The sequence below is a fragment of the Agaricus bisporus genome, assembly GCF_000300575.1.
Source record: "Agaricus bisporus var. bisporus H97 unplaced genomic scaffold AGABI2scaffold_13, whole genome shotgun sequence".
In the NCBI taxonomy this organism is placed as follows: domain Eukaryota; kingdom Fungi; phylum Basidiomycota; class Agaricomycetes; order Agaricales; family Agaricaceae; genus Agaricus; species Agaricus bisporus.
Window position 1 is genome coordinate 954,870 of NW_006267348.1, and position 27,304 is coordinate 982,173.

The following is a 27,304-nucleotide window of genomic DNA, read 5'->3' on the forward strand; positions in this document are numbered from 1 at the left end:
ACATCATCATGTTCCAGGAACCGGGGTGGAAAGGTGTGAGGAGGCAACCATCTACCAAGAACAAGGAGGGCGACATGGCGTGCGGCCCTCCTTTACACAACTCGTGGTGTCCTTTCACGGAAGCTTTCGACAACAGAGATGAAGATAGAGCAGCCAGGCGGGTGCTCACGTACATCAACAGACGGCTGGACATTTTCAAACCACAACTCCAGTCAGACATCCTCAAGCATCGTGATGCATCATTAGTCACTTTGCACATTCCTCAACCTCGTAGGGGCATTCCTCATGAATTCAATATCCTCAATGTTTACAATGATGGGGGTTTGAAAACACATGCGGCGGTGCATGAACTTAGAAGGATTAATGAGTCTATGCCACGGGTATCATTGTGTGCAAAAGATTTCAACATCCAAGATCGGACATGGGATGAAGGAGCGGTTAATCAAATCAGACCCTCTTCTCCATTCATGAGGCTCCAAGAATTGTTCACAGACTTGGAAATTCAATATGTGCACCCTGTTAACAGAGGAACACCAACGAGGACATCAGGAAAATGTAACAGGCCTTATTCATGCCTTATAGGCCTTAGGCACTTGCATAAGGCATGAATAAGGCAATTTTGCCTAAGGCAGAGTCTAATCTTAGGTTGGACTTAGGAAAGCCTTAATATTTAAGCATAAGTATACAGTAGTTCATAAGTTATTCTATAAGGATACTTAAGGCAATATTATCATTAAGGCTCTTCAGTTCATCTTGAGTTTATGTATAGGTGTGGTATAACAAAATCACATTCAAATATATTATATATAATATAGTAATATACAATCAAAATTTTGCGGAAAAATTTCCTATTTAGGAAACCAAAAAAGCGGACACTAGGAACAGACATAGGAAGGGGGATATGGAGTAGGAGGATGAGAAGGAATGATGATAAGAGTGTAATGGTACTATAGATGTTCTACAAATGCAAAATCAGCTTGGAACTATGAAGAGATAAGAATGACTCACTATAACCAGAAAACTCTCCCGAAAATACCCCAAAAAAGCGTCCTAAATAAGTCAAAAAGAGAGGAGGGGAAGGTAATTACCAGAAATACAAGTCTGGAGGACAAAAAAGACGGAGGAGGAAGGTGAGAGGTGGTGGTTGGGAGGCAGGATCAACGGTCATGCTCGAAACAGAAGTTCAACATGTCACATGACATCATGTGACTGCTGGACTTGAGATTTTCGAGTCAAAGTTCCTCAAAACATAGGTAGGAGATATTTTCAGGTCATTCCTGCATGGAATTTAATGATCTAAAAGTGTATTCCTATAGTTTCAAGGTCAGGGAGTCCGAATATGTCGTTAGATCTTTTGTTGGATGAAAGCCTATCATGATATGGCACATTTAACATATGATAAACACAAGATTGTGCTGTAACTCCTCAAGTATTGATCGGATAATAAATCTAAAATCAGATTCGGATTCCTGGACCTTGAATACATATACTTCCACTCTTAAACCATTAAAATCGGTACAGGAACCAGTATAAAACATGACATCCTTGTCATGTTTTTCTATATCTCCAAAACTGGTATGTTTTTCGATCAAAACACACATATAAACTTATGTTCTTTTAATATTTCATGATTTGTCGTGATTTTTCCATAATTTTCCGGTTAGTAGAACCGGCTCTACGACGGGTCTATTTGCAGTTGATAATGACCCTCCCACCCCATGATGGAATCTTGATATCTCCATAACGGGTATGTTTTCGACAAAAACATACATATAGACTTATGTTTTTTTAATATTCTAAGATTTATCATGATTTTTCTGGAATTTTACGAGCAATAGAACAGAACTTACAAACAATGGACAGCTTAAGCCTTAGTAGTACACCTTAGGAAAATTTGATGGTTACTTAGTGATGATTTGAATGGTTTAAGCTTCTATAACTTGTCTTAGGAAGACAAAAGTATTATAGAAAGCACACAGGCCTTAAACAAGTCCTTAATATGTATTATGTACCTTATAGTGTGTTAAATAAGGCACGACTAAGGCAAATAGTCCTAAGTCACAATAAGGACTGTTACATTTTCCTGATGGATGCCAGACAACGAAAACTCGCGAGCGCCCGTCATAGATCTTGTCGCAGCATCCACGGCCCTGATCAACTTGGAAGGATTCCATTATAAAATAAAAGTGGATGACAGAGAGAGGTGGGGGTCAGATCACCGGCCTCTTCAAATAGAGGTGCCGATCTCAGGAAGCGAGCCGGAGATGAGGTGTAAAAGGAAGATAGAGGCGTGGTCTGAGGAGGAGGACGACTACGTGACACAAATATGCGGAGACCTAGGCAGAATGATAGAGAATGTTTCTGAAACAGCGGAGGATTTGGAAGCGACTATGGGAAGGGTGTCTAGTGCGTTTGAAAGGGCGTGGGAGGCATATTCAGAGGAAAGGAAACCAAGCTGTCACAGTAAGAAGTGGTGGAATGAGGAATGCAAGAAGGTTTATCAGGAGATGGGAGAGAATGGAGGACCTAGGAATAAGGAAATGCGTAATAGGATGAGGAGGACTTTGCGTGTAGCAAGGCGCCAATACTTTGATAAACAAATTCATAGTATGGCAAGTGACAGGAAGAGACCATGGGATTTGATGCCGTGGACCAGAGAGAGAAAGATGCCGGCGGTGGAGGCAATTCTAGATAGTGAGGGGAATTCGTCCAACAATGAGGAGAAGTTGTTCGAAACTCTTCACAATACGTACAATGCGGCAGATAATAGAGAGGTGGATATGAGCAGCATGTATAGAGAGTTGGAAGAGTTTGAGGAGAGGGAATGGGTGAAGTTCTCTGTTCAAGAATTTCATGACGCGCTCAAGAACTGTGCCAAGAACACGGCACCTGGGCCAGACCTGTCGAACGTAGGATGTACGCGACGCAGTGGCGAGTCTAACGGTCCTAGAAACGAGGCGAACGGACAAGAACTGACTGAGCAATCCTAGTGACAACTGTGGACAGACTGTAAGAAGCTGTATTGTGTTCTAATAACTTGTACTCACCTGTGGACAGACTGTAAGAAGCTAAGGCCTCTGAAGCGTCCACAGGGAAGTTCAACCATACATGACTAAGCTATCATGTGACTAAACTCGTCCGCATATCTCTAAGTCCACCAATAACACTTGTAGACTGCTTGCTCACTCTAACAAGACCACGTCTCTTGGAGATTGTGGAAGCGATTTGCGACAGACGACACGGTCTGCCAATTCGTCACGAAGATAGCTAATGCCTGCTTTGACACAGGATATTGGCCCCAACATTTCAAACAGTCTATTTCGGTGATCATTCCGAAACCGGGCAAACCTTCATACGACAAGGCCAAGTCATTCAGGCCTATTGTATTGCTTAACACGATGGGAAAACTTATCGAGAAAATGATCGCGCGAAGGCTTCAGTTCGAGAGTATTGAAGCAGGCGTTATTCATCCTTGTCAAACGGGGGGTATTCTCCAGAGATCAGTTGAGGATGCAGCAGTCGCACTGACACATCATGTCCGTACAGCATGGGCAAAGAAGAAGGTGACTTCAGTTTTGGCTTTCGATGTAGCACAATTCTTTCCTTCTCTAAATCATAACGTTCTTTCTAAAATTTTCAACCATTTTGGGTTTTCGGCTAGTGTAGTTTCTTTTTTCTCTGATTATTTAGTAGGAAGAAAGACTCAATATTCCATAGACAATATCACTTCTCCACTATTCAATAGTAATGTAGGGGTTGGACAAGGTAGCGCATTGTCGCCTATACTCTCTGCTCTGTATATAGCGCCGTGTTTTATTTACTGGACAAATGGGTCAAAGACGAGGAGGACCGTATTCATTTTCCTTTAATTTCTTGTCTTTCTTTTGTAGACGATGGACTTCTTGTTGCTACGGGGGATTGTAGAATGGACACTCATGATACTCTAAAAGAGGCGTATGCCCAAATGACTTCCATTTTCAAGGACTTCGGCCTGGTTATGGAACACACAAAGACGGAATTATTCAATTTTGCGGACTCCGACCGTAACAAAAATTCGCCAAACCCCAGCATAAATTTGGGTGTGGCCCCCTTCACTCGAGAGTCTCCATGCGTCCTAAAGATGTGTGGAGATATCTCGGAATCATGTTTGATCGTAATTTGACCTTTCGCGATCACGTCAAATTTTATTCCACCAAGTTTTTTTTTTTTTTTTTTTTGTTTTTTTGTAATCAATGTCATATATTTCAATATAACTCGTACATCGGGTGTCACGACACGTTCCCGCGGCTTTCTACTACTCGCCAGTTACAGAGGCCCAGAACAACAGTATTCTATCTACGTATCCAGCGCGACTTGGTCAAGCGCTAACAGTCCAGACAAAACAAAAACACAAACGAAAAAGAGATATTATAATAAGCAGCCCTGGGACAAACCAAACAGTCAGGCAATACAACTTATCCTAATACCGGAACACTCGATCGAGACCAGAGCGAAAATCAAACATAAAACATATGAAAGAAAAAGGGGCGGGCGCTATCAGCGAACACCGCGGAACGGGGACTAGAGAGAGCCTCGCAGAACGAGGTACGCGAAGCCCATAGAAGATCCGGGATAACTCCAACAGTGGCGGGGTCAGAGTATAGACGATGGACTCGAAGGCAGTCCGGATTATGTGGATCCCGATCTAGTTCTTCGGAAACTGACGCTTGAGCCAGAGTCTGTCGAAACGGTTCCGCCAAAACGGACACGATGTATCCGTAGCAGAATGAGCGCGCTTGTCCGCTGGGCGCTTGGCCGCGGTACAGTTGACGCAGTGGCGCGCGTCGACGCGAGAAGCATCGACACACTTGGAATGGTTGGCCTCAGAATGAGGCCCACCGCAGAGGGGGCAACGCGCGCACTTGGCACGGCATTGATCAGAATGGTGACCCCATCGCTGGCAGTGAGCGCAGCGGACAGAGCCGGAGTGGGGTTTGGCGCCTTTGACTTGGCAATTCACTCCGCGAATGGAGATGAACTTGGAAATGTAGTCCCGGGCATTGGAACCCGAGACCGTGTCATGAATATCAATCCATGCCCAGCATGAATCGGAATGAGGGGAGGCGCACATGAAGCACGGCTTGTGTTTGATGAGTTTGGCCAGCTCAGCGCCAACCGGAGACTTGTTGAGAGCGTATGTAAACGCCTCGTGTTGTTTAGTCGCCCACTCCTTAGGTGAAGCGGGCACGTGTGGTATGTCGACGATCTTCAAGTAAGAGGTCGACGTGGCGGGGGAGTGAACGATGGGAGTGGTTTTGTTCGGGAAAGTTCGCCGAACGTGCTTGAGCACGAACTGAATTTCGGCGGCGGTAGGGACACGGGAGGCGGCTAAGAATATGCCGTTGCCATCGACCGTTGCATGGGTGAGAGTGATGTTGGACTTGACATCACTACGAAGAACTTGATTGAGGCCGTTAAGGACCACGGGAGAGAACGACTCGGCTGTCACAGACGAGCCGGCAGGCGGTGTAAGGATTATACCACGGCGCGAAGCGCCGTGTGCAGTATGCTTACCTTGGCGTCTCTTGCGAGGCGCCGAAGGAGCACGGAAGGAAACAGGGGGAGCGTCTTTGGGAGTAGACGCGCGCTTGGAACTTGGGATGGGAAGGGGTTTGGCAGGCGCCTTCCCAGATGCTGGTGGTGGAGTGGCCGGCTCATCCACTTCCATGAGTGGGGCCGTTGCCGGAGGAGTGACGTCAGAAGAAGCCGGCTCGACCCGGACTTTCTTCTTCGGCGGTTTGGATTTTGCTGAATCAGCGGGTGGCTGTGCGTCCCGTGGATTTACACGAGGAGCAGGTGCGTCAACTGCGGGCGCAGGCGCTTCAACTGCTGGGAGGAGGGGGCGGATGAGGGGGGAAAGTTTCCTCAATCTATGCTTGAAATGAGTATAGATAATGTCGAATTCATTATCCATGAGTGTAGGATTACCCTTGAGTAAATACTCTTTCCATTTGGAGAAGGAAAAGAGTGTGAGGGCGTCGAAAGCATCGTTGAGGTTTTCTTTTATTCCTTCAACAATTTCTGTGTTGTCGATCGGCGCCGCAGGGGAACCGGGACGAGGGGTAACAGCCTCGTAATCGAGAGCCATGGAAGAGTCATCATCACTGCACACCGAAGCAGCAGCGACAGAGGGACCAGAAGAGGTGGACCCCGGTGAGAGGGGCCGCTTGGACGAGAGTACCGAAGCCGAAGGCGACGGTGCGCGAGGAGGGGAAGGGGGACGAGTGGGCGGGGCCGGCGTAGGTGTCGGCACGCGCGAGGGAGGAACGCTGGGCGGTGTGTTGACAGCCGGAGGGGCTGCACCGATCCCAGTTGAGTGGCCAGAGGGCCCTTTGACATTACCTTTACCCTCGGAACGGGCAGCGGCGTTGGAGATGGCGACCTGGGGGGCAATGCCCCTGTTGCGGACGGCGTCGAGAATAGCCCGATTCTCATGAGAATCGAGCTGGATAGAGGCGAGGGTGATTAGACCACCATACTTGGGATCTATAAGCGTTACGATGTCGTCTTCGAGAAGACGACGGGCGGTCGGGTTGGCGGGCGGTGGCGGCGCCTGAGACGGTGGACGGGACGGGTATGGCGCAGAGGCCGGTGCGGACTGTTGCTTGCGACGCGGAGCGGGCATTGAGACTGTATATTGCTACGACTAGACTCTAGCACTGAGACTTCCAAAAGAGGAAGGTAGTGGTAAGAGGTCAAGGAGCGTTTATTCCACCAAGTCGGTCTCTGCAGTTCGTTGCATGAAATCGCTTGGAAACTCCAACAGAGGACTGACGCCTAAACAAAAGCGCCTCCTCTACATATCGTGCATTCAGCCAATAGCGACTTTTGGACTACGCTGTTGGTACAAACTGGGAACAAGAGCTTTTAAAACCAACATCAAGATGCTCCGTCTCACACACAATCAAGGCTTTTTTTTTTTTTTTTTTTTTGTAATCATCATAGTTTATTTCAAAACTACTTAAAGGGTGCCATGACGCATTCCCCGTACTTTTCATCACCTGTACTTAACTACACTACGCGAAAGTATCCAGCTGACCAGGTCGAAGCTAAAAGAGAAAAAGAAAAAGAAAGAAGAGACTGTTCGAATCTGGATACAAGTACAGCTAAGAAAACAAAGAAACAGAAACGTTCATACACAAGATAAAAGAAAATCATCTGTCTTCTACCTCTTTTCAACACCGCCTGCGACACAGGCTTGATCTCTCTCATCGCCACGTAGAAGATATCTCCCCATCCGTCATCTATCTCCCACACATTCCAATGTCTTACGAACTCGATCGACTCATGCAAGAAGATCGGTCCGACTAATGGAGGAAGCCTCTTCTCCTTTCTCCTTTTATTTTCCGCATCTCTAGCCAACTCTAACTCTCTCCTGTATGCCGGCCAGCTTTCGTCTGCAAGTCGCGGCAGTTCCGGTGGTTCGAAACTGAACGCTTGGGGATTATCTTGGAGGAACAGAATAAGTCCACGTATAGTAGTGATACCGTCCAAGTCATAATGATTGATCCGCCTCACGAACAGAGGACAGACCATTAGTAGATGTTGCCTCGTCTCCGGTGATTTGAGATCGCATTGGCATGATTTGTAAGGTTCCTTTGGGAAGAACCTCACTTTGTATTCCCCTATTGGTGCGTGGTTGCACATAACTCGCATAAGACGAGCAAAAAGCAGCGAATTGTCGGCAGCTCTGACTCCTTGGTAAGATTGGAACCATGGACCGCCTTGAAGATGACTTGGAAGTACTTCATTGCCTTCTTTGTCAGTAGTGTCATACCAGCTATTACCTTTGAAGCAAGACTGGATATGATAAGAAGAACCTTGTATTTGCGAGCGGACCGAAGGTCCTGAGCGCGTTGCTATACCATCCGAAGACGGAATGTGTGGTGGCGGCTCGCATTGAATGTTACCGAGTCTTGAGCGCGTTCCTATACTACCCGAAGGTGGCATGTGTGGTGGCGGCACGTTGGATCCTTGCGAGCGGACCGAAGGTCCTGAGCGCGTTCCTATACCATCCAAAGACGGCATGTATGGTGGCGGCTCGCTCGGCGTGCAGACTCCTTGGAAACCGATTTGCCATAGGTAAATGGCGTCTCGCGTTGTTTTCTGTCTCGTGTAACATTACGATAAGAGGCAGATTGAGGGAATGAGAGAGAGCGCTCTGTAAACGTCCTTGCGGTCTCCGCTGCATAGTATGCTCTTTGAGCCAACGGCTGTAACATTCCCAAGTCCTCTGTATAGGTACATCAGGAAAAATGTTTTTTTCTTAATTGTTCTTAATGACAGTTTAAGAAACAATTAAGAACAGGGACCTGTCTGAATCTTCTTAATGATACTTAGGCTTGTATGTCTTGAGGTTCCTGGAAATGACTTAAAAGTTACTTAAACTGTACTTAGTTGATGTCTTTCTCATAGACATCAAAATGTTGACATACAGATAGATTAGTAAAAAGTCATATTAAAGTCACACAAGTACATATTTAAGGCACTCAAGGTCAACTAAGACACTAATAAGAGGCTCAAGAATGAATAAGTCAACAAAGTGATTATATTAGCATAGTAAATATAATACATTGGATACAATCTATACAAAAGGATGAGATGGGAAGATGAGGGAGTGATGATGAGGGAGTGATGAGAAAATGAATAGTCTACAAGTAACAAATGAGTATGAAAACATACAGAGATAGAGAGCACTCACCATTAACCAAAGAATCCCCAAAATCCTTCCAAATATCCCCTCAAATATCCCCCAAGTATCCCCTCAAATATCTCCCCAAGTATCCCCCTAAATAAGCCTCCAAAAATCCCCCAAAAAAGCGTCCAAAGTAGGCAAAAAAGCGTCCTAAACCAGCTTAGAATTAGCTGGGAGAGAGCTAGGAAGGTGAAGGGGATGTTACTTACCATATTACAGGCCTGGAGGGCAAGAAAGGGGAAGGGGGAGGATGGGGGGGGGAAGAATGATGGTGGTGATGAAGAAGAATCAACGTTGTGCTCGAAACAGAAGTTCAACATGTCACATGACATCACATGACCACTGGACTTAGGATTTTCGAGTCAAAGTTCCTCAAAACATAGGTAGGAGATATTTCCGGGTCATTTCCGCATGGATTTTAATGATCTAAAAGTGTATTCCTATAGATTCGAGGTCGGGGAGTTAGAATACCTAATTAGATTCTTTGTTGGATGAGATTCTAATGAGATATGGCACATTTAACATATGATAAACACATAATTGCGCTATAGCTCCTCAGATATTGATCGGATAATAAATCTAAAACCAGATTCGAATTCCTGGACCTTGAATACATATATTTGCACTCTTAAAACATGAAAATCAGCGCAGGAACCAGTATAAAACATGACATTCTTGTCATGTTTTTCTATATCTCCAAAGCTGGTATGTTTTCCGACACAGACATACATATAAACTTATGTTCTTTTAATATTTTATGATTTGTCGTGATTTTTCCAGAATTTTCCGGTTGGTAGAGCAGGCTCTACAACGAATCTATCTGCAGTTGACAATGACCCCCCCCCCCCCCATGATGGAATCTTGATATCTCCATAACGGGTATGTTTTCCACAAAAACATACATATAAACTTATGTTTTTTTAATATTCTAAGATTTGTCATGATTTTTCCGGAATTTTACAAGCAGTAGAACAGAGCATACCACATAATGTCTCTCTAAACATGTTTTATAGTGAACATAAAATTGTTTACACTCGAAAAAGTTGATGATCTTGATTTCACTTTAAGCTTCTGTTGAAAAAGTCTAACTCTTTAAACATCCTTGATCCTTTGTGTCTTTTTTTCTCCTTAAGCTAAGTATATAATGTTTGTTGAGAAGGTCAAGTCTTTTTAGTGTTCTTTGGTTCTTGGTTTTCTTATTTTTATCTTGAGCTGAATTTCTAAGAAACATTTAAGTAACCAAGATATTCTTGGACTTCTGAACCTTCTTTATGTTCTTAGCTTGTCATTAAGAGACTTGAAGTAGCTCTAAGTGCAATTAAGAAAAATGCATTTTTCCTGATGTACCCAGAGCCGTGGCCCACGATTTGTTAAAGCCTTGCACTTCAATATCGACCTCTGGGAAGTCTGTGGCGATCGCGTCGAAGGCTAAGGATACAGCAATGGAAAGCTGTGATCCGAGCGGTTTGGAGTTTGTTGACATCAAGTTCTTGACGATCAACTGGGACGTAGTGTAAAGGACGACCTTGGAAATAGGCCATCCCTTTTGGAGCTTCTTATGCGCTTTGATTAATGCCAGAAATGTAGACCATCCGACAATTGTTTCATCGTTGACCCGCCTTCCGGCGGCCCTCGTTTTAGAAGTTATGGCTTGTCCTTTGAAGACTGTGACAAGTGCGATATGCGAGTGAGTTCGGTGCGGCACAGGTACGCTCGGATCGAACTTGTGTTTGACGCCTGCTGTAAACAGATGCAAGGCGTTCGGTTCCCTTATGGGTGCAAGGTTCAAATTGTTGTGGTATTCGTCTCTGTCTTTGCGATTCTTTGGCATGAGAACGAATTTGATTTTGTCTGGATGTCGGTCCACAAGCCGATGTCCAGGTTTGATATGTTCAGAGAGGGGGTCGAAGATCTCTGAGGAAGGGTTGTCAATCACCGAGTCAAGCGGAGACTTGATGACTTTGCGGATCGTCTTGGATTTGCGTTCCAAGGCGTTGGGATGTAGGGTAGATCCTTTGGCTTTTCGCCGCTCTAGTAATGAAAGAACGGGGTGGTGTGGGTGAAGCGTGTTGATGCGGATGACCGATCTCTCAAACAGCTTCTTGAGTTGGAGGTGGAGAGGCATGAGACCAGCCACGGCCGACATGGCTCCCATAGGAGAAGTTCTGCACACGCCTGTAATCCAGCGCGCCCCTTGATTGTGAGTGAGACAGAGCATCTTGATATTGGTTTTGAATGCTCTCGTTCCCGGTTTGTACCAACAGCGTAATCCGAATGTCGCTATTGGTTGAATGCACGAAATATAGAGGAGGCGCTTTTGTTTCGGTTGGAGTTTCCAAGCGACTTCATGCATCGCACTGCAGAAACCGACTTGGTGGAATAGAATTTAACGTGATCGCGAAAGGTCAAATTGCGATCGAACATGATTCCGAGATACCTCCACACATCTTTAGAGACGCATGGAGATTCGCGGGTAAATGGAGCCACACCCAAGTTGATGCTGGGGTTTGGCGAGTTCTTGTTACGGGCGGAGTCCGCAAAATTGAATAATTCCGTCTTTGTATGTTCCATAACAAGTCCGAAGTCCTTGAAAATGGAAGTCATTTGGGCATACGCCTCTTTTAGAGTATCATGAGTGTCCATTCTACAATCCCCCGTAGCAACAAGAAGTCCATCGTCTACAAAAGAAAGACAAGAAATTAAAGGAAAATGAATACGGTCCTCCTCGTCTTTGACCCATTTGTCCAGTAAATAAAACACGGCGCTATATACAGAGCAGAGAGTATAGGCGACAATGCGCTACCTTGTCCAACCCCTACATTACTATTGAATAGTGGAGAAGTGATATTGTCTATGGAATATTGAGTCTTTCTTCCTACTAAATAATTTGAGAAAAAAGAAACTACACTAGCCGAAAATCCAAAATGTTTGAAAATTTTAGAAAGAACGTTATGATTTAAAGAAGGAAAGAATTGTGCTACATCAAAAGCCAAAACTGAAGTCACCTTTTTCTTTGCCCACGCCGTACGAACATGATGTGTTAGTGCAACTGCTGCATCCTCTACCGATCTTTGGAGTATACCTCCTGTTTGACAAGGATGAATGACACCAGCTTCAATACTCTCGAACTGAAGCCTCCGTGCGATCATTTTTTCAATGAGTTTCCCCATCATATTGAGTAAGACGATAGGCCTGAACGATTTGGCCTTGTCGTATGATGGTTTGCCCGGTTTCGGAATGATCACCGAAATGGACTGTTTGAAGTGTTGAGGCCAATATCCAGTATCAAAACAGGTATTAGCTATCTTCGTGACGAATTGACAGACTGTGTCATCTGTCGCAAACCGTTTCCACAGTCTCCAAGAGACGTGGTCTGGCCCAGGTGCCGTGTTCTTGGCACAATTCTTGAGCGCGTCGTGAAATTCTTGAACAGAGAACTTCACCCATTCCCTCTCCTCAAACTCTTCCAACTCTCTATACATGCTGCTCATATCAACCTCTCTATTATCCGCCGCATTGTACGTATTGTGAAGAGTTTCGAACAACTTCTCCTCATTGTTGCACAAATTCCCCTCACTATCTAGGATCGCCTCCACCGCCGGCAGCTTCCTTTCTCTGGTCCACGGCATCAAGTCCCATGGTCTCTTTCTGTCACTTGCCATACTATGAATCTGTTTGTCAAAGTATTGTCTCCTCACTATGCGCAAAGTCTTCCTCATCTTGTTACGCATTTCTCTGTTTCTAGGCCCACCATTCTCTCCCATCTCCTGGTACGCCTTCTTATAATCCTCATTCCACCACTTCTTTCCGTGACGGCTCGGTTTCCTCTCTTCTGAATACGCCTCCCATGCTTTTTCGAACGCAGTAGACACTCTTCCCATAGTTGTTTCTAAATCCTCCGCTGATTCAGATACATTCTCTATCATTCTGCCCAAATCTCCGCATATCTGTGTCACATAGTCATCCTCCTCCTCAGACCACGCCTCTATCTTCCTTTTACACCTCATCTCCGGCTCACTCCCCGAGATCGGCACCTCAATCTGAAGAGGCCGGTGATCCGACCCCCACCTCTCTCTGTCATCCACCTTCACTTTGTAGTGGAATCCCTCCTGGTTGATCAAGGCCGCTGATGCTGCGACAAGATCTATGACGGACGCTCGCGAGTTTTCGTCGTCTGGTATCCTTGTTGGTGTTCCTCTGTTAACAGGGTGCACATATTGAATTTCCAAGTCTGTGAACAATTCTTGGAGCCTCATGAATGGAGAAGAGGGTCTGATTTGATTAACCGCTCCTTCATCCCATGTACAATTTTTTTTTTTTTTTTTTTTGTAATCAACGGCTGTTCAAGCCTTCTATTCCAGCGATATAAGTACATGCGAACACTATGTACAACATGCTGAGAATACGGTTGCCATGACGCGTTACCATAAAAGAGAAAACGTATCCTGTGCAACGAGGTCAAGCGCTAGCGTAGATAGAAAAGAAATTAAAAGTTCAATCGAAAAAGAGTGATACATCAGTATGCGACCCCGGGACGAACCTGACAGTCAGGTACAGACCACACCTAGTATCGGAACACGAGACGTAAGCATATCAAGTGGAAAGTAATCATAAAAGAAAATGAAAGACGAATGATGGTAGGCCGAGCCGGCGCTAACTCCCGAAACGTGTTTCGACGCGCGCTGATCACTTCTTAGGGAACTGGCGCCTCAGCCAATCCCTATCAAATCGGTTCTGCCAGAACGGACACGAAGTGTCCGTGGCAGAGTGGTCGCGCTTCGTCTTGCCTGCCGCACTACAGTTGACACAAGACCGGGCGTCGGGATCGCGCTTGGAATGGGCGCAGTATTCGTGATGAGCCGCCTCGGAGTGAGGTAGCCCACAGAGGGGACAGCGGATGCCTTTTGATCAGCATACAGAAGAGTGATGACCCCACCTCATACACTGAGTGCACAAGGCAGAGCCGGGCCGTGGAGCTGCGCCGCGGATTTGACAATTTCGACCGCCGATGACGATCGTCTTGCCGATGTAGGAGCGGGCCGAAGTGCCCGCGACGGAATCGCATATGTCAACCCACGCGACGCAAGTGTCACTATGGGCCGATGTCCACATGAAACGGACGGCGTGCTTGATGGCAATGGAATCCCATGTACGATCTTGGATGTTGAAGTCTCCTGTGCACAACGATATCCATGGCAGAAATTCTGTGATCCGTCTAAGTTCATGCACTGCCGCATGTGTTTCCCCATCATTATAGACATTGAGGATGTTGAACTCGTGGTGTATGCCCCTACGTGGTTGAGGAATGTGCAAAGTGACTAATGATGTGTCACGATGTGTCACGATGCTTGAGGATATCTGACCGGAGTTGTGGTTTGAAAACATCCAGTCGTCTGTTGATGTAAGTGAGTACCCTCCTCGCTGCTCTGGATTCATCTCTGTTGTCAAAAGCTTCCGTGAAAGGACGCCATGAATTGTGTAAAGGAGGGCCGCACGCCACGTCGCCCTCCTTGTTCTTGGTAGATGGTTGTCTTCTCACACCCTTCCACCCTGGCTCCTGGAACATAATAATGTCCACATATCCGGCACATTTGTCCAAAACGATAGAGGTAGTTTCCCAACTCTTGCGTGCATTGAATGATAGAATTGTTAAATATTGTAACGAGCGTGGTGCAGATTGTTTAGGTCTGCTAATACACATCATGTTCGTACGGCGTGGGCGAAGAAGAAGGTGACTTCAGTTTTAGCTTTCGATGTAGCACAATTTTTTCCTTCTCTAAATCATAATGTTCTCTCTAAAATTTTCAAACATTTTGGGTTTTCAGCTAGTGTAGTTTCTTTTTTCTCTGATTACTTAGTAGGAAGAAAGACTCAATATTCCATAGACAATATCACTTCTCCATTATTTGATAGTAATGTAGGGGTCGGACAAGGTAGCGCACTGTCGCCTATACTCTCTGCTTTGTATATAGCGCCGTGTTTTCATTTACTGGACAAATGGGTCAAAGACGAGGAGGACCGTATTCATTTTCCTTTAATATCTTTTCTTTCTTTTGTAGACGATGGACTTCTTGTTGCTACGGGGGATTGTAGAATGGACACTCATGATACTCTAAAAGAGGCGTATGCCCAAATGACTTCCATTTTCAAGGACTTCGGCCTGGTTATGGAACACACAAAGACGGAATTATTCAATTTTGCGGACTCCGCCTGTAACAAGACCTCGCCAAACCCCAGCATCAATTTGGGTGTGGCTCCATTCACCCGCGAGTCTCCATGCGTCCCCAAAGATGTGTGGAGATATCTCGGAATCATGTTCGATCGCAATTTAACCTTTCGCGATCATGTCAAATTCTATTCCACCAAGTCGGTATCTGCAGTTCGTTGCATGAAGTCGCTTGGAAACTCCAACCGAGGATTGACACCTAAACAAAAGCGCCTCCTCTACATATCATGCATCCAGCCAATAGCAACTTTTGGACTACACTGCTGGTACAAACCGGGAACGAGAGCATTCAAAACCAACATCAAGATGCTCCGTCTCACTCACAATCAAGGGGCGCGCTGGATTACAGGCGCATTTCAAACTTCTCCAATGGGAGCCATGTCGGCCGTGGCTGGTCTCATGCCTCTCCACCTCCAACTCAAGAAGCTGTTTGAGAGATCGGTCATCCGCATCAACACGCTTCACCCACACCACCCCGTTCTTTCACTATTAGAGCGGCGAAAAGCCAAAGGATCTACCCTACATCCCAACGCCTTGGAACGCAAATCCAAGACGATCCGCAAAGTCATCAAGTCTCCGCTTGATTCGGTGATTGACAACCCTTCCTCAGAGATATTCGACCCCCTCTCTGAACATATCAAACCTGGACATCGGCTTGTGGACCGACATCCAGACAAAGTCAAATTCGTTCTCATGCCAAAGAATCACAAAGACAGAGCCGAATACCACAGCAAACTGAACCTTGCTCCCGTAACGGAACCGAACGCCTTGCATCTGTTTACAGCTGGCGTCAAACACAAGTTCGATCCAAGCGTGCCTGTGCCGCTTCGAACTCACTCGCACATCGCGCTCGTCACAGTCTTCAAAGGACAAGCCATCACATCTAAAACAAGGGCCGCCGGAAGGCGTGTTAACGAAGAAACAATTGTCGGATGGTCTACATTTCTGGCATTAATCAAAGCGCACAAGAAGCTTCAAAAGGGATGGCCTATTTCCAAGGTCGTTCTCTACACTACGTCCCAGTTGATAGTCAAGAACTTGATGTCAACCAACTCCAAACCGCTCGGATCACAGCTCTCTATTGCTGTATCCCTAGCCTTCGACGCCATTGCCACAGACTTCCCAGAGGTCGATATTGAAGTGCGAGGCTTTAACAAATCATGGGCCACGGCTCCGGGTACTTATACAGAGGACTCGGGAATGTTACAGCCGCTAGCTCATAGAGCATATTATTCAGCGGAGACTGCAAGGACGTTTACAGAGCGCTCTTTTTCTTTCCCTCAATCTGCCTCCTATCATTACACGAGACAGAAAACTACGCGAGACGCCATTTACTTATGGCAAACCGGTTTCCAAGGAGTCTGCACGCCGAGCGAGCCGCCACCACACATGCTGTCTTCGGATAGTAGAGGAACGCGCCGAGGACTTTTAGTCCGCTCGTTAGGATCCAACGTGCCGCCACCACACATTCTGCCCTCGGGTAGTATAGGAACGCGCTCAGGACTCGGGAACATTCAATGCGAGCCGCCACCACACATTCCGTCTTCGGATGGTATAGGAACGCGCTCAGGGCCTTCGGTCCGCTCGCAAATGCAAGGTTCATCATATCATAACCAGACTTGCTTCAAAGGTAATAGCTGGTATGAAATTACTGACAAGGAAGGCAACGAAGTACTTCCAAGTCACTTACAAGGCGGTCCATGGTTCCAAACATATCAAGGAGTCAAGGCCGCCAACAATTCGCCACTCTTCGCTCGTCTTATGCGAGTCATGTGCAATCACGCACCAATAGGGGAATACAGAGTGAGGTTCTTCCCAAAGGAGCCTTACAAATCATGTCAATGCGACCTCAAGTCACCGGAGACGCGACAACACTTATTAATGGTCTGTCCTCTGTTTGTGAGGTGGATCAACCATTATGAATTGGACGGAATCACTACAATACGAGGCCTTATCCTCTTCCTCCAAGACAATCCCCAAGCGTTTAGTTTCGAACCACCGGAACTTCCGCGACACGCAGACGAAAGCTGGCCGGCGTATAGGAGAGAGTTGGAGTTGGCTAGAGACGAAGAGAACAAAAAGAGGAAGAAGAAGAGGCTTCCTCCACTAACCGGACCGATCTTCTTGCACGAGTCGATCGAGTTCGTGAGGCATTGGAATGTGTGGGAGATAGATGACGGATGGGGCGACATCTTCTATGCGGCGATGAGAGAGATGAAGCCTGTTACGCAGGCGGTGTTGAAAAGGGGTAGAAGACGGATGATTTTCTTTTATCTCATTTATGAACGTTTCTGTTTCTTTGCTTATCTTAGTGTACTTGTATTCAGATTCGAACAGCTTCTTGTTTCTTTTTCTTTTTCTCTCTTAGCTTCGACCTCGTCAGCTGGATACTTTCGCGTAGTGTAGTTAAGTACAGGTGATGAAAAGTACGGGGAACGCGTCATGGCACCCTTTAAGTAGTTTTGAAATAAACTATGATGATTACAAAAAAAAAAAAAAAAAAATTTAGGTCTGCTAATAGTATTATTGATTTCTTCTGTTGTACTATTCATTCAGAAGAGGAGGGGATTTCGATAATTTGCTCGTCATCGAGTTGACGAGCTTGATGGATGGTTCGGCGTCTGTTGTCGCGCTTCTCCCTTTCGATAGCCATATCTGTGGCGCGCCTTTGATCGTGCCACGAAATATTGTTCTGGTGCCGCTTATACGTGCACTTGGTGGAGTCGGCAGTGTGATTGCCTTTGCAGTTGATGCACTTTATTTCGTGCTTGCATTCTCCTGTCCAATCCTCCTTTTTCCTTGCCGCTCCGCAACATGTAGCAAACAAGGTGTGGTTCTTGGTCATGTGAGGTTGACCACATCAGGCGCACAGCTGATGACTGAGGCGACACTGAGATGTTCCGTGGTTCCATTTCCAACACTTCTGACACTGTGGAATGAATTCTCTCTGTTAGAGTGAGCAAGCAGTCTACAAGTGTAGTTGGTGGACTTAGATATATGCGGACGAGTTTAGTCACATGATAGCTTAGTCATGTATTGTTGAACTTCCCTGTTGACGCTTCAGAGGCCTTAGCTTCTTACAGTCTGTCCACAGGTGAGTACAAGTTATTAGAACACAATACAGCTTCTTACAGTCTGTCCACAGTTGTCACTAGGATTGCTCATTCAGTTCCTGTCCGATCGCCTCGTTTCTAGGACCGTTAGACTCGCCACTGCGTCGCGCTCAGGAGCGCTCCAGACTGCCTGGAACATCTAAAAGTAATGTCAAAGGGCCACTTGGCCATCTGAGTGGGATAGGTGCAGCTCTTCCAGCTGTCAAGACACCACCCACTCCTCCTAGGGATGTTTCTACTGGTTCTGGCTCTCCTGGCTCTGATATTCCTCTGAGAGCGTCCGCTCTTGGTGCTTATTCCTCACTTTCATCCTCTCCCTCATCCTCTCCCTCACCATCCTTGCCACTACAGCTTGATGCTGACTTTTTCTGGCTGGCTGATACTGGTGCTACATCCCACATGACTCCTCACCGCCATTGGTTCAAATCCTACTCCCCTCATCATATCCCTATCCGCCTTGCTGACAACTCTACTGTCTATTCAGCTGGTGTAGGGTCTGTTGTCTTTCAACCGGTGGTGAATGGAAAAGAGACTAGAGCGGTCGAGTTTACAAGAGTCCTTCATGTTCCTGACCTCAGGAGTAATCTCTTATCATGTCTCTACCTTGCCCGACACAAGGGCTTCAATATCACTATCTCCGCTCAATCTATTGACTTCCAATGCAAAGGGATTTCGCTTTTCACGGCCACCATCCATTCTAACAACTCTGCTGAGCTCGACGGCTCAACTTTGACTTCTGAGACTGCTTTCTCTGTCTCTACTCTCCCGGTTGACCTCTCGCTATGGCATCGTCGCTTTATTCATCACAACTACGCTGATGTGAAGTCTATGATCAGTAAGGATCTAGTTTCCGGGCTCAAACTCGAGTCTAACTTGTCCCCTGACTCTATCTGTGAGCCGTGTCTGGCTGGCAAGATGCATTCCCTTCCTTTTCCCTCCTCCTTGAATCACAATCGCTCTCCTCTCGAGCTAGTGCATTCAGATCTTCACGGACCGCTCCCAGTCGCTTCACACTCAGGCTACAAGTACTGGATCACCTTTATTGATGATGCGACGCGTTTCCGGGCTGTATATCTGCTCAAAGCTAAGTCGGAGGCATTTGAAGCCTTCAAAGTCTACAAATCCTGGGCTGAGACTCAACTCGGAGTCAAACTGCGAGCACTACAGGATGACAAGGGAGGTGAATACATGTCTAATGCTTTCAAAAGCTTTACTGAGCTTGCTGGCATCGAGAGACGTCACTCGACTCGAAATCGGCCTCAGCAGAATGGTCTTGCTGAATGGGCTAATAGGACTATGGGAGAGAGGATCACTGCTATGCTCTCGGAATCTCGGCTACCTGCTTTGTTCTGGGGTGAATGTATCTCGTCAATGGTCCATGTCTGGAATATGCTTGCCACTGCTTCGCTTTCGGGCACCACTCCCTTCCAAGCTTTCTATAAGCGAAAACCTGATGTCTCACATCTCCGGGTCTGGGGGTGCACTTCCTATGTCCATGTACAACGAGATAAGCGCAATTCTCTCCAGCCTCACTACGAGAAGTGTGTCTTTATAGGCTATCCGGCTGGATACAAAGGCTGGAAATTCTACAACCCAGTCACAAAGCGAACTGTGATCTCCGAGAGAGCTGACTTTGACGAGAGATACTTTCCGGGCACTTCCAAAGCCCAACTCGAGGCTGTCCCATCATTTGCTTGCCTACCAGAGTCACTACAAACTCCTAATGATACATCATCACACTCGGGACTGCCACCTCTACAGGATGAAGGGGGTGATAATCACTTCCCTCCTGCTCGTCCTAAGACTCCCAGTCTGTCCGCTTCAGTTCCTCCTGAAGAGAAGCCAGTTCTACCTCTACCACCTCTTCCATTGATTCCTCCTGTGATTCCTCCCTTGATTCCTCCAGTCACTCCTCCACAAATCCATGCACCACTCCCAGTGACTCCTCCTACTGCCGGAGCGCCTCTTGAGCCTCCTCACGTTCCTAGACGTACTGGGCGAGTTCGGAAGCCTCCTGGTCAATGGTGGAAGCTCAAACAACCAGACTTAGCTGGTAATGACTCTGACTCTGATGACGAAGCTGCTCTGCTAGCTGACTCTGAGTTCTGTGAAGTCGAGTTTGCTGGAGCCGTTTCGGGTGCTGATCCCCGGAGTTTTAGACTAGCTATGAAGTCTCCTGACTCGGATTGCTGGACTGAGGCTTGTAACACTGAGATCTTCAATCTCGAGGCTAACGGAACTTGGGAACTAATGGAACTGCCTCCTGGCAAGAAGCTGTTAGAGTGAGCAAGCAGTCTACTAGTGTTAGTTAGTGGACTTAGAGAATGCGGACGAGTTAGTCACATGATTGCTTAGTCATGTATGGTTGAACTTCCCTGTGGACGCTTCAGAGGCCCTTAGCTTCTTACAGTCTGTCCACAGGTGAGTACAAGTTATTAGAACTTTTTTTTTTTTTTTTTTTTTGTAATCATCATAGTTTATTTCAAAACTACTTAAAGGGTGCCATGACGCGTTCCCCACAAGTTATTAGAACTCAATATAGCTTCTTACAGTCTGTCCACAGTTGTCCTTAGAATTGCTCATTCCATTCCCATCCGTTCGACTCGTTATTAGGCTCGTTAGGATCGCCACTGCGTCGCGTACATCTGTTAGCAGTGGTAAATCCTCGGATCAATTTGGACTATTAATAGTTGTTCTATCACTTTCCATATGACGTCATCAATGATGTCATTTCGTCGTCATGCATTACATCATACGTATGTCATAGCCATTACTTCTTTGATTTCAAATCATTTTGTAGTAGTATAAGTATCTTGACTCGACAAGTAGTTCCTTGTCGAGTTAGACCTCAATACTAGTGGTTTAACAACATCTACTGGAACCGTTAGCTTCCACTGACAGAGTTCGACGTCTATCGACTCTCACTCTTATTCTAACAACATCCTACGTTTGACAGGTTATGAGCCCCGGCTTCTAACGCTTAAAAAACGACGTTTACTTCAACAACCACAACTCTTCCCCAATCACTTTCCTGCCCTTCAACTTCTTTCACTTCCCCTGCCCTCATTTCGACTCCAATGGCCTCCGGATCGCCCACCTTCGCCAAACTCAACGAGGAGAACTACTCCACCTGGTCTGGAGAGATGGAGGCATGGCTGAGAGCCTCTGGGCTCTGGAGACTTGTCTCTGGCAGGCAGAAGGCTCCCTCAACCTCTAGCCCTGTTACCCAGGCCGAAGCGGACGCTCTGGACGCGTTTGAGGCTCGCTTGGACAAGGCTGCAGGCTGGCTCTATCTCATGGTGGAGCAGGAGCAGAGAATTCACTTCCAGGGCATCCAGGACAGTCCTGTGAAGATGTGGGAGGCTCTAGAGGCTGTACATCGACAGAAAAGGGCTGGAATGCGATTCAATGCCTATGATGACCTCTTCTCCATCCGAAAACTCGAGGAGGAATCCCTCCAATCACTTATCAACAGAGTAGAGAGCTCTAAACGAAAAATCAAGGAACTCCGCCCCTCCTCCTTCACTCTTGAGCAGCTAGATGATGAGCTAGCCTCTATGGCTCTCATCAGAGCGCTCCCGGACGAGTTTTCCGGCTTCACGTCGTCTCTATTGCTTATGGACAAGCTAGATAAGACTACAGTCCACCAGGCCTTTGTCACTGAGGACTTACAACGTCGAAAACGCGCTCAGGACGCCTCTGGGAGCTCCCAGGCTCTTGCAGCTCGCTCTGGCTCCCAATTTGCGACGAAAACCTGCGATTTCTGCGGGAGAGAGGGCCACAAGTTCTCTGAATGCAAAACCTTCGAGAAAGCGAAGTCCCGGGCTCAGGAGGACGCACAAAAGCCTAGAACACCGTATAAGAGGGCTAACAAGGCTCAGGAAGAGTCTGGGAGCTCTAGCTCAACTCAAACTCCCGAAAAAGCGCAGAGAGTCACCGAGTTTGCTGGCAATGCAAGTACTCCTTATCCCTCATCATCTCCCTCGCCTTCTACACCTCTCCAGCTCGATGCTGACTTCCACTGGCTTGCAGATACAGGGGCCACTTCTCATATGACCCCTCACCGGCACTGGTTCAAGTCCTATACCAGTCACAAAATCCCCATCCGACTTGCTGACAACTCAATTGTCTATTCTTCGGGGGTGGGATCTGTAGTCTTTGAGCCAGTTGTGAATGGAAAGGTGGTCAGAGCAGTCGAGTTGACTAGAGTTCTGCATGTCCCAGCTCTCCGGAGCAATCTCTTATCATGTCTATACCTTGCCCGTAACAAGGGCTTCAATATCACTATCTCCTCTCACTCTATTGACTTCAAATGCAAGGGCACATCGCTTTTCACGGCCACTATCCACTCCAACAACTCTGCTGAGCTCGACGGCTCAACTGTGACTTCTGAGACTGCTTTCTCTGTCTCTACCCTCCCGGTTGACCTCTCGCTGTGGCATCGTCGCTTTATTCATCACAATTACGCTGATGTGAAGTCTATGATCAGTAAGGATCTAGTTTCCGGGCTCAAACTCGAGTCTAACTCGTGTCCTGACTCTATCTGTGAGCCGTGTCTAGCTGGCAAGATGCATTCTCTCCCTTTTCCCTCCTCTTTGAATCACAATCGCTCTCCTCTCGAGCTGGTGCATTCAGATCTTCACGGACCGCTTCCGGTCGCTTCACACTGTTAGCAGTGGTAAATCCTCGGATCTATTTGGACTATTAATAGTTGTTCTATCACTTTCCATATGACGTCATCAATGATGTCATTTCGTCGTCATGCATTACATCATACGTATGTCATAGCCATTACTTCTTTGATTTCAAATCGTTTTGTAGTAGTATAAGTATCTTGACTCGACAAGTAGTTCCTTGTCGAGTTAGACCTCAATACTAGTGGTTTAACAACATCTACTGGAACCGTTAGCTTCCACTGACAGAGTTTGACGTCTATCGACTCTCACTCTTATTCTAACACACACTCAGGCTACAAGTACTGGATCACCTTTATTGATGATGCGACGCGTTTCCGGGCTGTATATCTGCTCAAAGCTAAGTCGGAGGCATTTGAGGCCTTCAAAGTCTACAAATCCTGGGCCGAGACTCAACTCGGAGTCAAACTGCGAGCTCTACAGGATGATAAGGGCGGCGAGTATATGTCTAAGGCTTTCATAAGCTTTACTGAGCTTGCTGGCATCGAGAGACGTCACTCGACTCGAAATCGGCCTCAGCAGAATGGTCTTGCTGAACGGGCTAATAGGACTATGGGAGAGAGGATCACTGCTATGCTTTCGGAATCTCGGCTACCTGGGTCTTTCTGGGGTGAATGTATCTCGTCTATGGTTCATGTCTGTATTAAAGGTAGAACAATAGAGGTTGCAGTGGCGATCCTAACGAGCCTAGAAATGAGCTGAACGGATAAGAACTGACTGAGCAATCCCTAGAACAAACTGTGGACAGACTGTAAGAAGCTATATTGTGATATACTAACTTGTACTCACCTGTGGACAGACTGTAAGAAGCTAAGGCCTCTGAAGCGTCCACAGGGAAGTTCAACCATACATGACTAAGCTATCATGTGACTAAACTCGTCCGCATATCTCTAAGTCCACCAACTACACTTGTAGACTGCTTGTTCACTCTAACACACCCCCTTGATCCAGCCAGTCTACTTTTTTTTTTTTTTTTTTTTTTTTGTAATCAACGTAAGTATATTTCAATACTACTCGTACGTCGGGTGTCACGACACGTTCCCGCGGCTTACTACACTCGCCAGTTTACAGAGGCCCAGAACTACAGTATTCTAACTACAAAAACGTATCCAGCGCGACGAGGTCAAGCGCTATCGAGAAAGAGAAAAGGAAACAAAACAAAACGAATCGAAATATTGGTACATACGTAAGGGGACCCGGGATAAAACCAAGCAGTCAGCCAATACACCCTACATAATACCGTAACACTAGGGCACTCGCAGTCCCTTTTGCGGAATCAAACATATCAAATATGAAAGTGAAAAATTGAGGCATACTCGAAGTAACTTTAGATCCTCAGAGAAATTGTTCCTCACCACTACCGTTCTCCCTCCTAAAACCGCTACGCAACCTTCCCAGTTCTCCATCAGAATCCACCGACCCAACCCGGCGACGGCAGTCTGTACTCCATTAAGTCGAATGCGCGGGGAACTGGCGTTTAAGCCAAGCACGATCGAACCTATTTTTCCAAAACGGGCACACCTTAGCATCCGTCGAGGAATGTGAGCGCTTGTCCGCTGGGCGTTTCGCCGCGGTACAGTTTGCGCATTGTCGCACGTCGACACGTTTAGCGTCGACACACTTGAAGTGATTGGCCTCGGAGTGAGGACCAGAGCAGAGGGAGCAGCGCGCACACTTGGCACGGCACTGGTCAGAATGATGGCCCCAGCGCTGACAGCGAGCGCAGTGAACGGAGCCGGAGTGAGGGCGAGCGCCCTTGATCTGACAGTTCGTGCCGCTAATGGACACAAACTTCGAAATATAGAGACGAGCATTGCTGCCCGCCACAGTGTCGTGAATGTCAACCCATGCCCAGCATGAGTCGGAATGAGGCGAGGCGCGCATGAAGCGCGGCTTGTGCTTGATAAGTTTGGCCAGCGAAGCGCCGACCGGGGATTTGTTGAGAGCGCTAATGAACGCCTCATGTTGCTTGAGCGCCCACTCCTTGGAAGAAGCGGGCACGTGGGGAATGTCAACGATCTTCAGATAAGATGTCGACGTGATGGGAGAATGGCCGATGGGAACGTTCGGACTCGGGAAGATTCGCCGAACATGCTTGAGCACGAAGGAGATTTCGGCGGGGGAGGGGACGCGGGAGGCGGCAATGCAAATGCCGTTGCCTTCAACCGATGCATGAGTGAGGATGACATCAGACTTGATGTCATTCTTGATGAGCTTGTTGAGGCTATTAATAACCTCGGGAGTAAATGAAGCCGCTGTGACCGGAGAGTCGGCAGGCGGTGTCAGGATTATGGCACGGCGCGAAGCGCCGTGTGCTGTGTGCTTGCCTTGGCGTCTCTTGCAAGGCGCCGAAGGAGCGCGGAACAAAACTGAAGGGGCGCTAGAGGGAGGAGGCGCGCGCTTGGAACTTGGTATGGGAAGGGGTTTGGTGGGCGCCTTCCCAGACGCTGGAGGTGGAGCGGCCGGCTCGTCCACTTCCATGAGTGGGGCCGTTGCCGAGGGAGTGACGTCAAAAGGTGGAGCCGGCTCGACTCGGACCTTCTTCTTCGGTGGCTTGGACTTGGATGAGTCAGCGGGTGGCTGTGCGTCCCGCGGAATAACACGAGGAGCAGGTGCTTCAACTGCGGATGCAGGCGCTTCAACTGCTGAAAGATGGGGGCGGATGAGGGGGGAAAGTTTCCTCAATCTATGTTTGAAATGATCAAAGATAATGTCAAATTCATTATCCATGAGTGTTGGGTTACCCTTGAGTAGGTACTCTCTCCATTTGGAGTAGGAAAAAAGTGTGAGGGAGTCGAATGCATCATTGAGGTTTTCTTTAATTTCCTCAACAAGTTGAGAGTTGTCTATCGGCGCCGCAGGGGAACCGGGACGAGGAGTGACGGCCTCGTAATCGAGGGCCATGGAAGAGTCATCACTGCCGCATACTGAGACAGCAGCGACAGAGGGACCGGATGAGGAAGACCCCGGCGAGATGGGGCGCTTCGAGGAAAGCACCGAAGCCGAAGGCGACGGTGTGCGAGGAGGGGAGGGGGGACGAGTGGGCACCGGCGGCGGAGGCGTCGGCACACGAGGGGGAGGAGGAGGGACGCTGGGCGGTGTCTTGACAGCCGGAGGGGCTGCACCGATCCCAGAAGCTTGGCCAGATGGCCCTTTGACATTACCTTTGCTCGCAGCGCGAGCTTCAGCGTTGGCGATGGTGGTCGCAGGGGCAATGCCCCGGTTGCGGACGGCGTCCATGATTGCCCTGTTCTCCTGCGAGTCGTACCCGAAGGTGGAGAGGACGATTTGACCTTGATATTTCGGGTCGAGTAGTACCCCAATGTCTGAGACAGTGAGGCGAGTGGCGGTCGGGTTGGCGGGCGGTGGCGGCGCCTGAGATGGTGGACGGGACGGGTATGGCGCAGAGGCCGGTGCGGACTGTTGTTTGCGACGCGGAGCGGGCATTGGAACGTATATTGGTACTACTAGACACCTAGCACTGAGACTTCCAAAAGAGGAAGGTAGTGGTAAGAGGTCAAGGAGCGATTGTCCAGCCAGTCTACTCAAGTCCCAGTAGTGGAACAGCAAACTCAACTACCTTCTTTGCCACAGCCTTGGTAAGGATGTCGGCCACTTGCTCGTGAGTCGAAACATACAAAGGATCTATGAGTCCTTCTTCAACAGCCTCCCGGAGCCAGTAGAAGCGCAGGTCTAGGTGCTTCATGCGTCCGTGATGCTCTGGATTCTTGGCTACACTGATTCCTGACTTGTTATCAACGAAGAGAGTCGAAGGGAGTGTCGGAGGAAAGCCAAACTCGGTCAGGATATTCCTAGTCCACTTGATCTCCTTGCCAGCCTCGACGGCAGCAACAAACTCAGCCTCAGTGCTCGAGAGAGTCACAAATGGCTGGCGCTTAGAAGACCAACCTACAGCAGCACCCGAGACTAGAGTCACATAACCACCCGTAGCTCGACCTGTAGCCTTGCAGGCTCCGTGAGAGGCGTCCGAGTAGGTAGTGAAGAGTTCCTCCGAGTCACTAGCTCGATAGACTAGCTTGTAGTGCATAGTGCCAATGAGATAACGGAACAAGTGCTTGACTGCAAGCCAGTGAGCCGGAGCTGGGTTCGAGTTGAACCTCCCGAGATAAGAGACAGCATAGGCAATGTCGGGACGAGTCATAGTGGCCAGATACTGAAGAGCACCTACAGCATTGAGATAGGGCACTGACTTCATCTCAGCCTGATCCTCGAGTGAAGGAATAATGTCCGAGAGCTCAGATCCCGGAGCAAGTGGAGTGGAAAGAGGATTAGCATCATCCATATTGAAGCGTTCTAGGAGCTCCTTGATGTAGTGCTCCTGCGAGAGGGAGATAGTGTGATGAGAGCGATCCTGCTTCACCTGAATACCCAGCAGAAGTGTAGTAGACCCGAGATCACGGAGTTTGAAGTGTTTGGACAGCTCAGAGACAGCCTAGGCCATGGCAGCATCACTTTTCGAGACAAGAGTAATGTCATCAATGAATACTGGCACAATGACCTTGATGTCACCTTTGGA

General features: G+C 47.6%; 7 protein-coding genes across 7 annotated transcripts; 3 read left to right on the plus strand and 4 right to left on the minus strand.

Moving 5' to 3' along the window:
• Positions 1-8: 8 nt before the first annotated feature.
• AGABI2DRAFT_122523 (hypothetical protein) lies at positions 9-608 on the plus strand (the record flags this gene model as incomplete). The annotated part of the gene is made up of 1 exon (XM_006456578.1): positions 9-608. One exon carries the CDS (start codon positions 9-11, stop codon positions 606-608), a length of 600 nt encoding a protein of 199 aa, XP_006456641.1.
• Positions 609-2,090: 1,482 nt separating this feature from the next.
• Positions 2,091-2,990, plus strand: AGABI2DRAFT_146413 (hypothetical protein; the record flags this gene model as incomplete). Its single annotated transcript, XM_006456579.1, has 1 exon — positions 2,091-2,990. One exon carries the CDS (start codon positions 2,091-2,093, stop codon positions 2,988-2,990), a length of 900 nt encoding a protein of 299 aa, XP_006456642.1.
• Positions 2,991-4,684: 1,694 nt separating this feature from the next.
• AGABI2DRAFT_77878 (hypothetical protein) lies at positions 4,685-5,110 on the minus strand (the record flags this gene model as incomplete). The annotated part of the gene is made up of 1 exon (XM_006456580.1): positions 4,685-5,110. One exon carries the CDS (start codon positions 5,108-5,110, stop codon positions 4,685-4,687), a length of 426 nt encoding a protein of 141 aa, XP_006456643.1.
• Positions 5,111-7,050: 1,940 nt separating this feature from the next.
• Positions 7,051-8,067, minus strand: AGABI2DRAFT_146415 (hypothetical protein; the record flags this gene model as incomplete). Its single annotated transcript, XM_006456581.1, has 3 exons — positions 7,051-7,088; positions 7,209-7,839; positions 7,879-8,067. 3 exons carry the CDS (start codon positions 8,065-8,067, stop codon positions 7,051-7,053), a joined length of 858 nt encoding a protein of 285 aa, XP_006456644.1.
• Positions 8,068-12,228: 4,161 nt separating this feature from the next.
• On the minus strand, positions 12,229-14,435 carry AGABI2DRAFT_78028 (hypothetical protein; the record flags this gene model as incomplete). The annotated part of the gene is made up of 3 exons (XM_006456582.1): positions 12,229-12,985; positions 13,845-14,024; positions 14,068-14,435. Coding segments are annotated over 3 exons (1,305 nt in total), but the record flags the coding sequence as incomplete, so codon positions are not given.
• Positions 14,436-19,093: 4,658 nt separating this feature from the next.
• Positions 19,094-19,726, plus strand: AGABI2DRAFT_228690 (hypothetical protein). Its single transcript, XM_006456583.1, has one exon. The coding sequence runs from the start codon at positions 19,119-19,121 to the stop codon at positions 19,626-19,628; it is 510 nt and encodes a 169-aa protein (XP_006456646.1). The 5' UTR covers positions 19,094-19,118; the 3' UTR covers positions 19,629-19,726.
• Positions 19,727-24,234: 4,508 nt separating this feature from the next.
• On the minus strand, positions 24,235-24,807 carry AGABI2DRAFT_43503 (hypothetical protein; the record flags this gene model as incomplete). Its single annotated transcript, XM_006456584.1, has 1 exon — positions 24,235-24,807. A coding segment is annotated over one exon (573 nt), but the record flags the coding sequence as incomplete, so codon positions are not given.
• Positions 24,808-27,304: the final 2,497 nt, after the last annotated feature.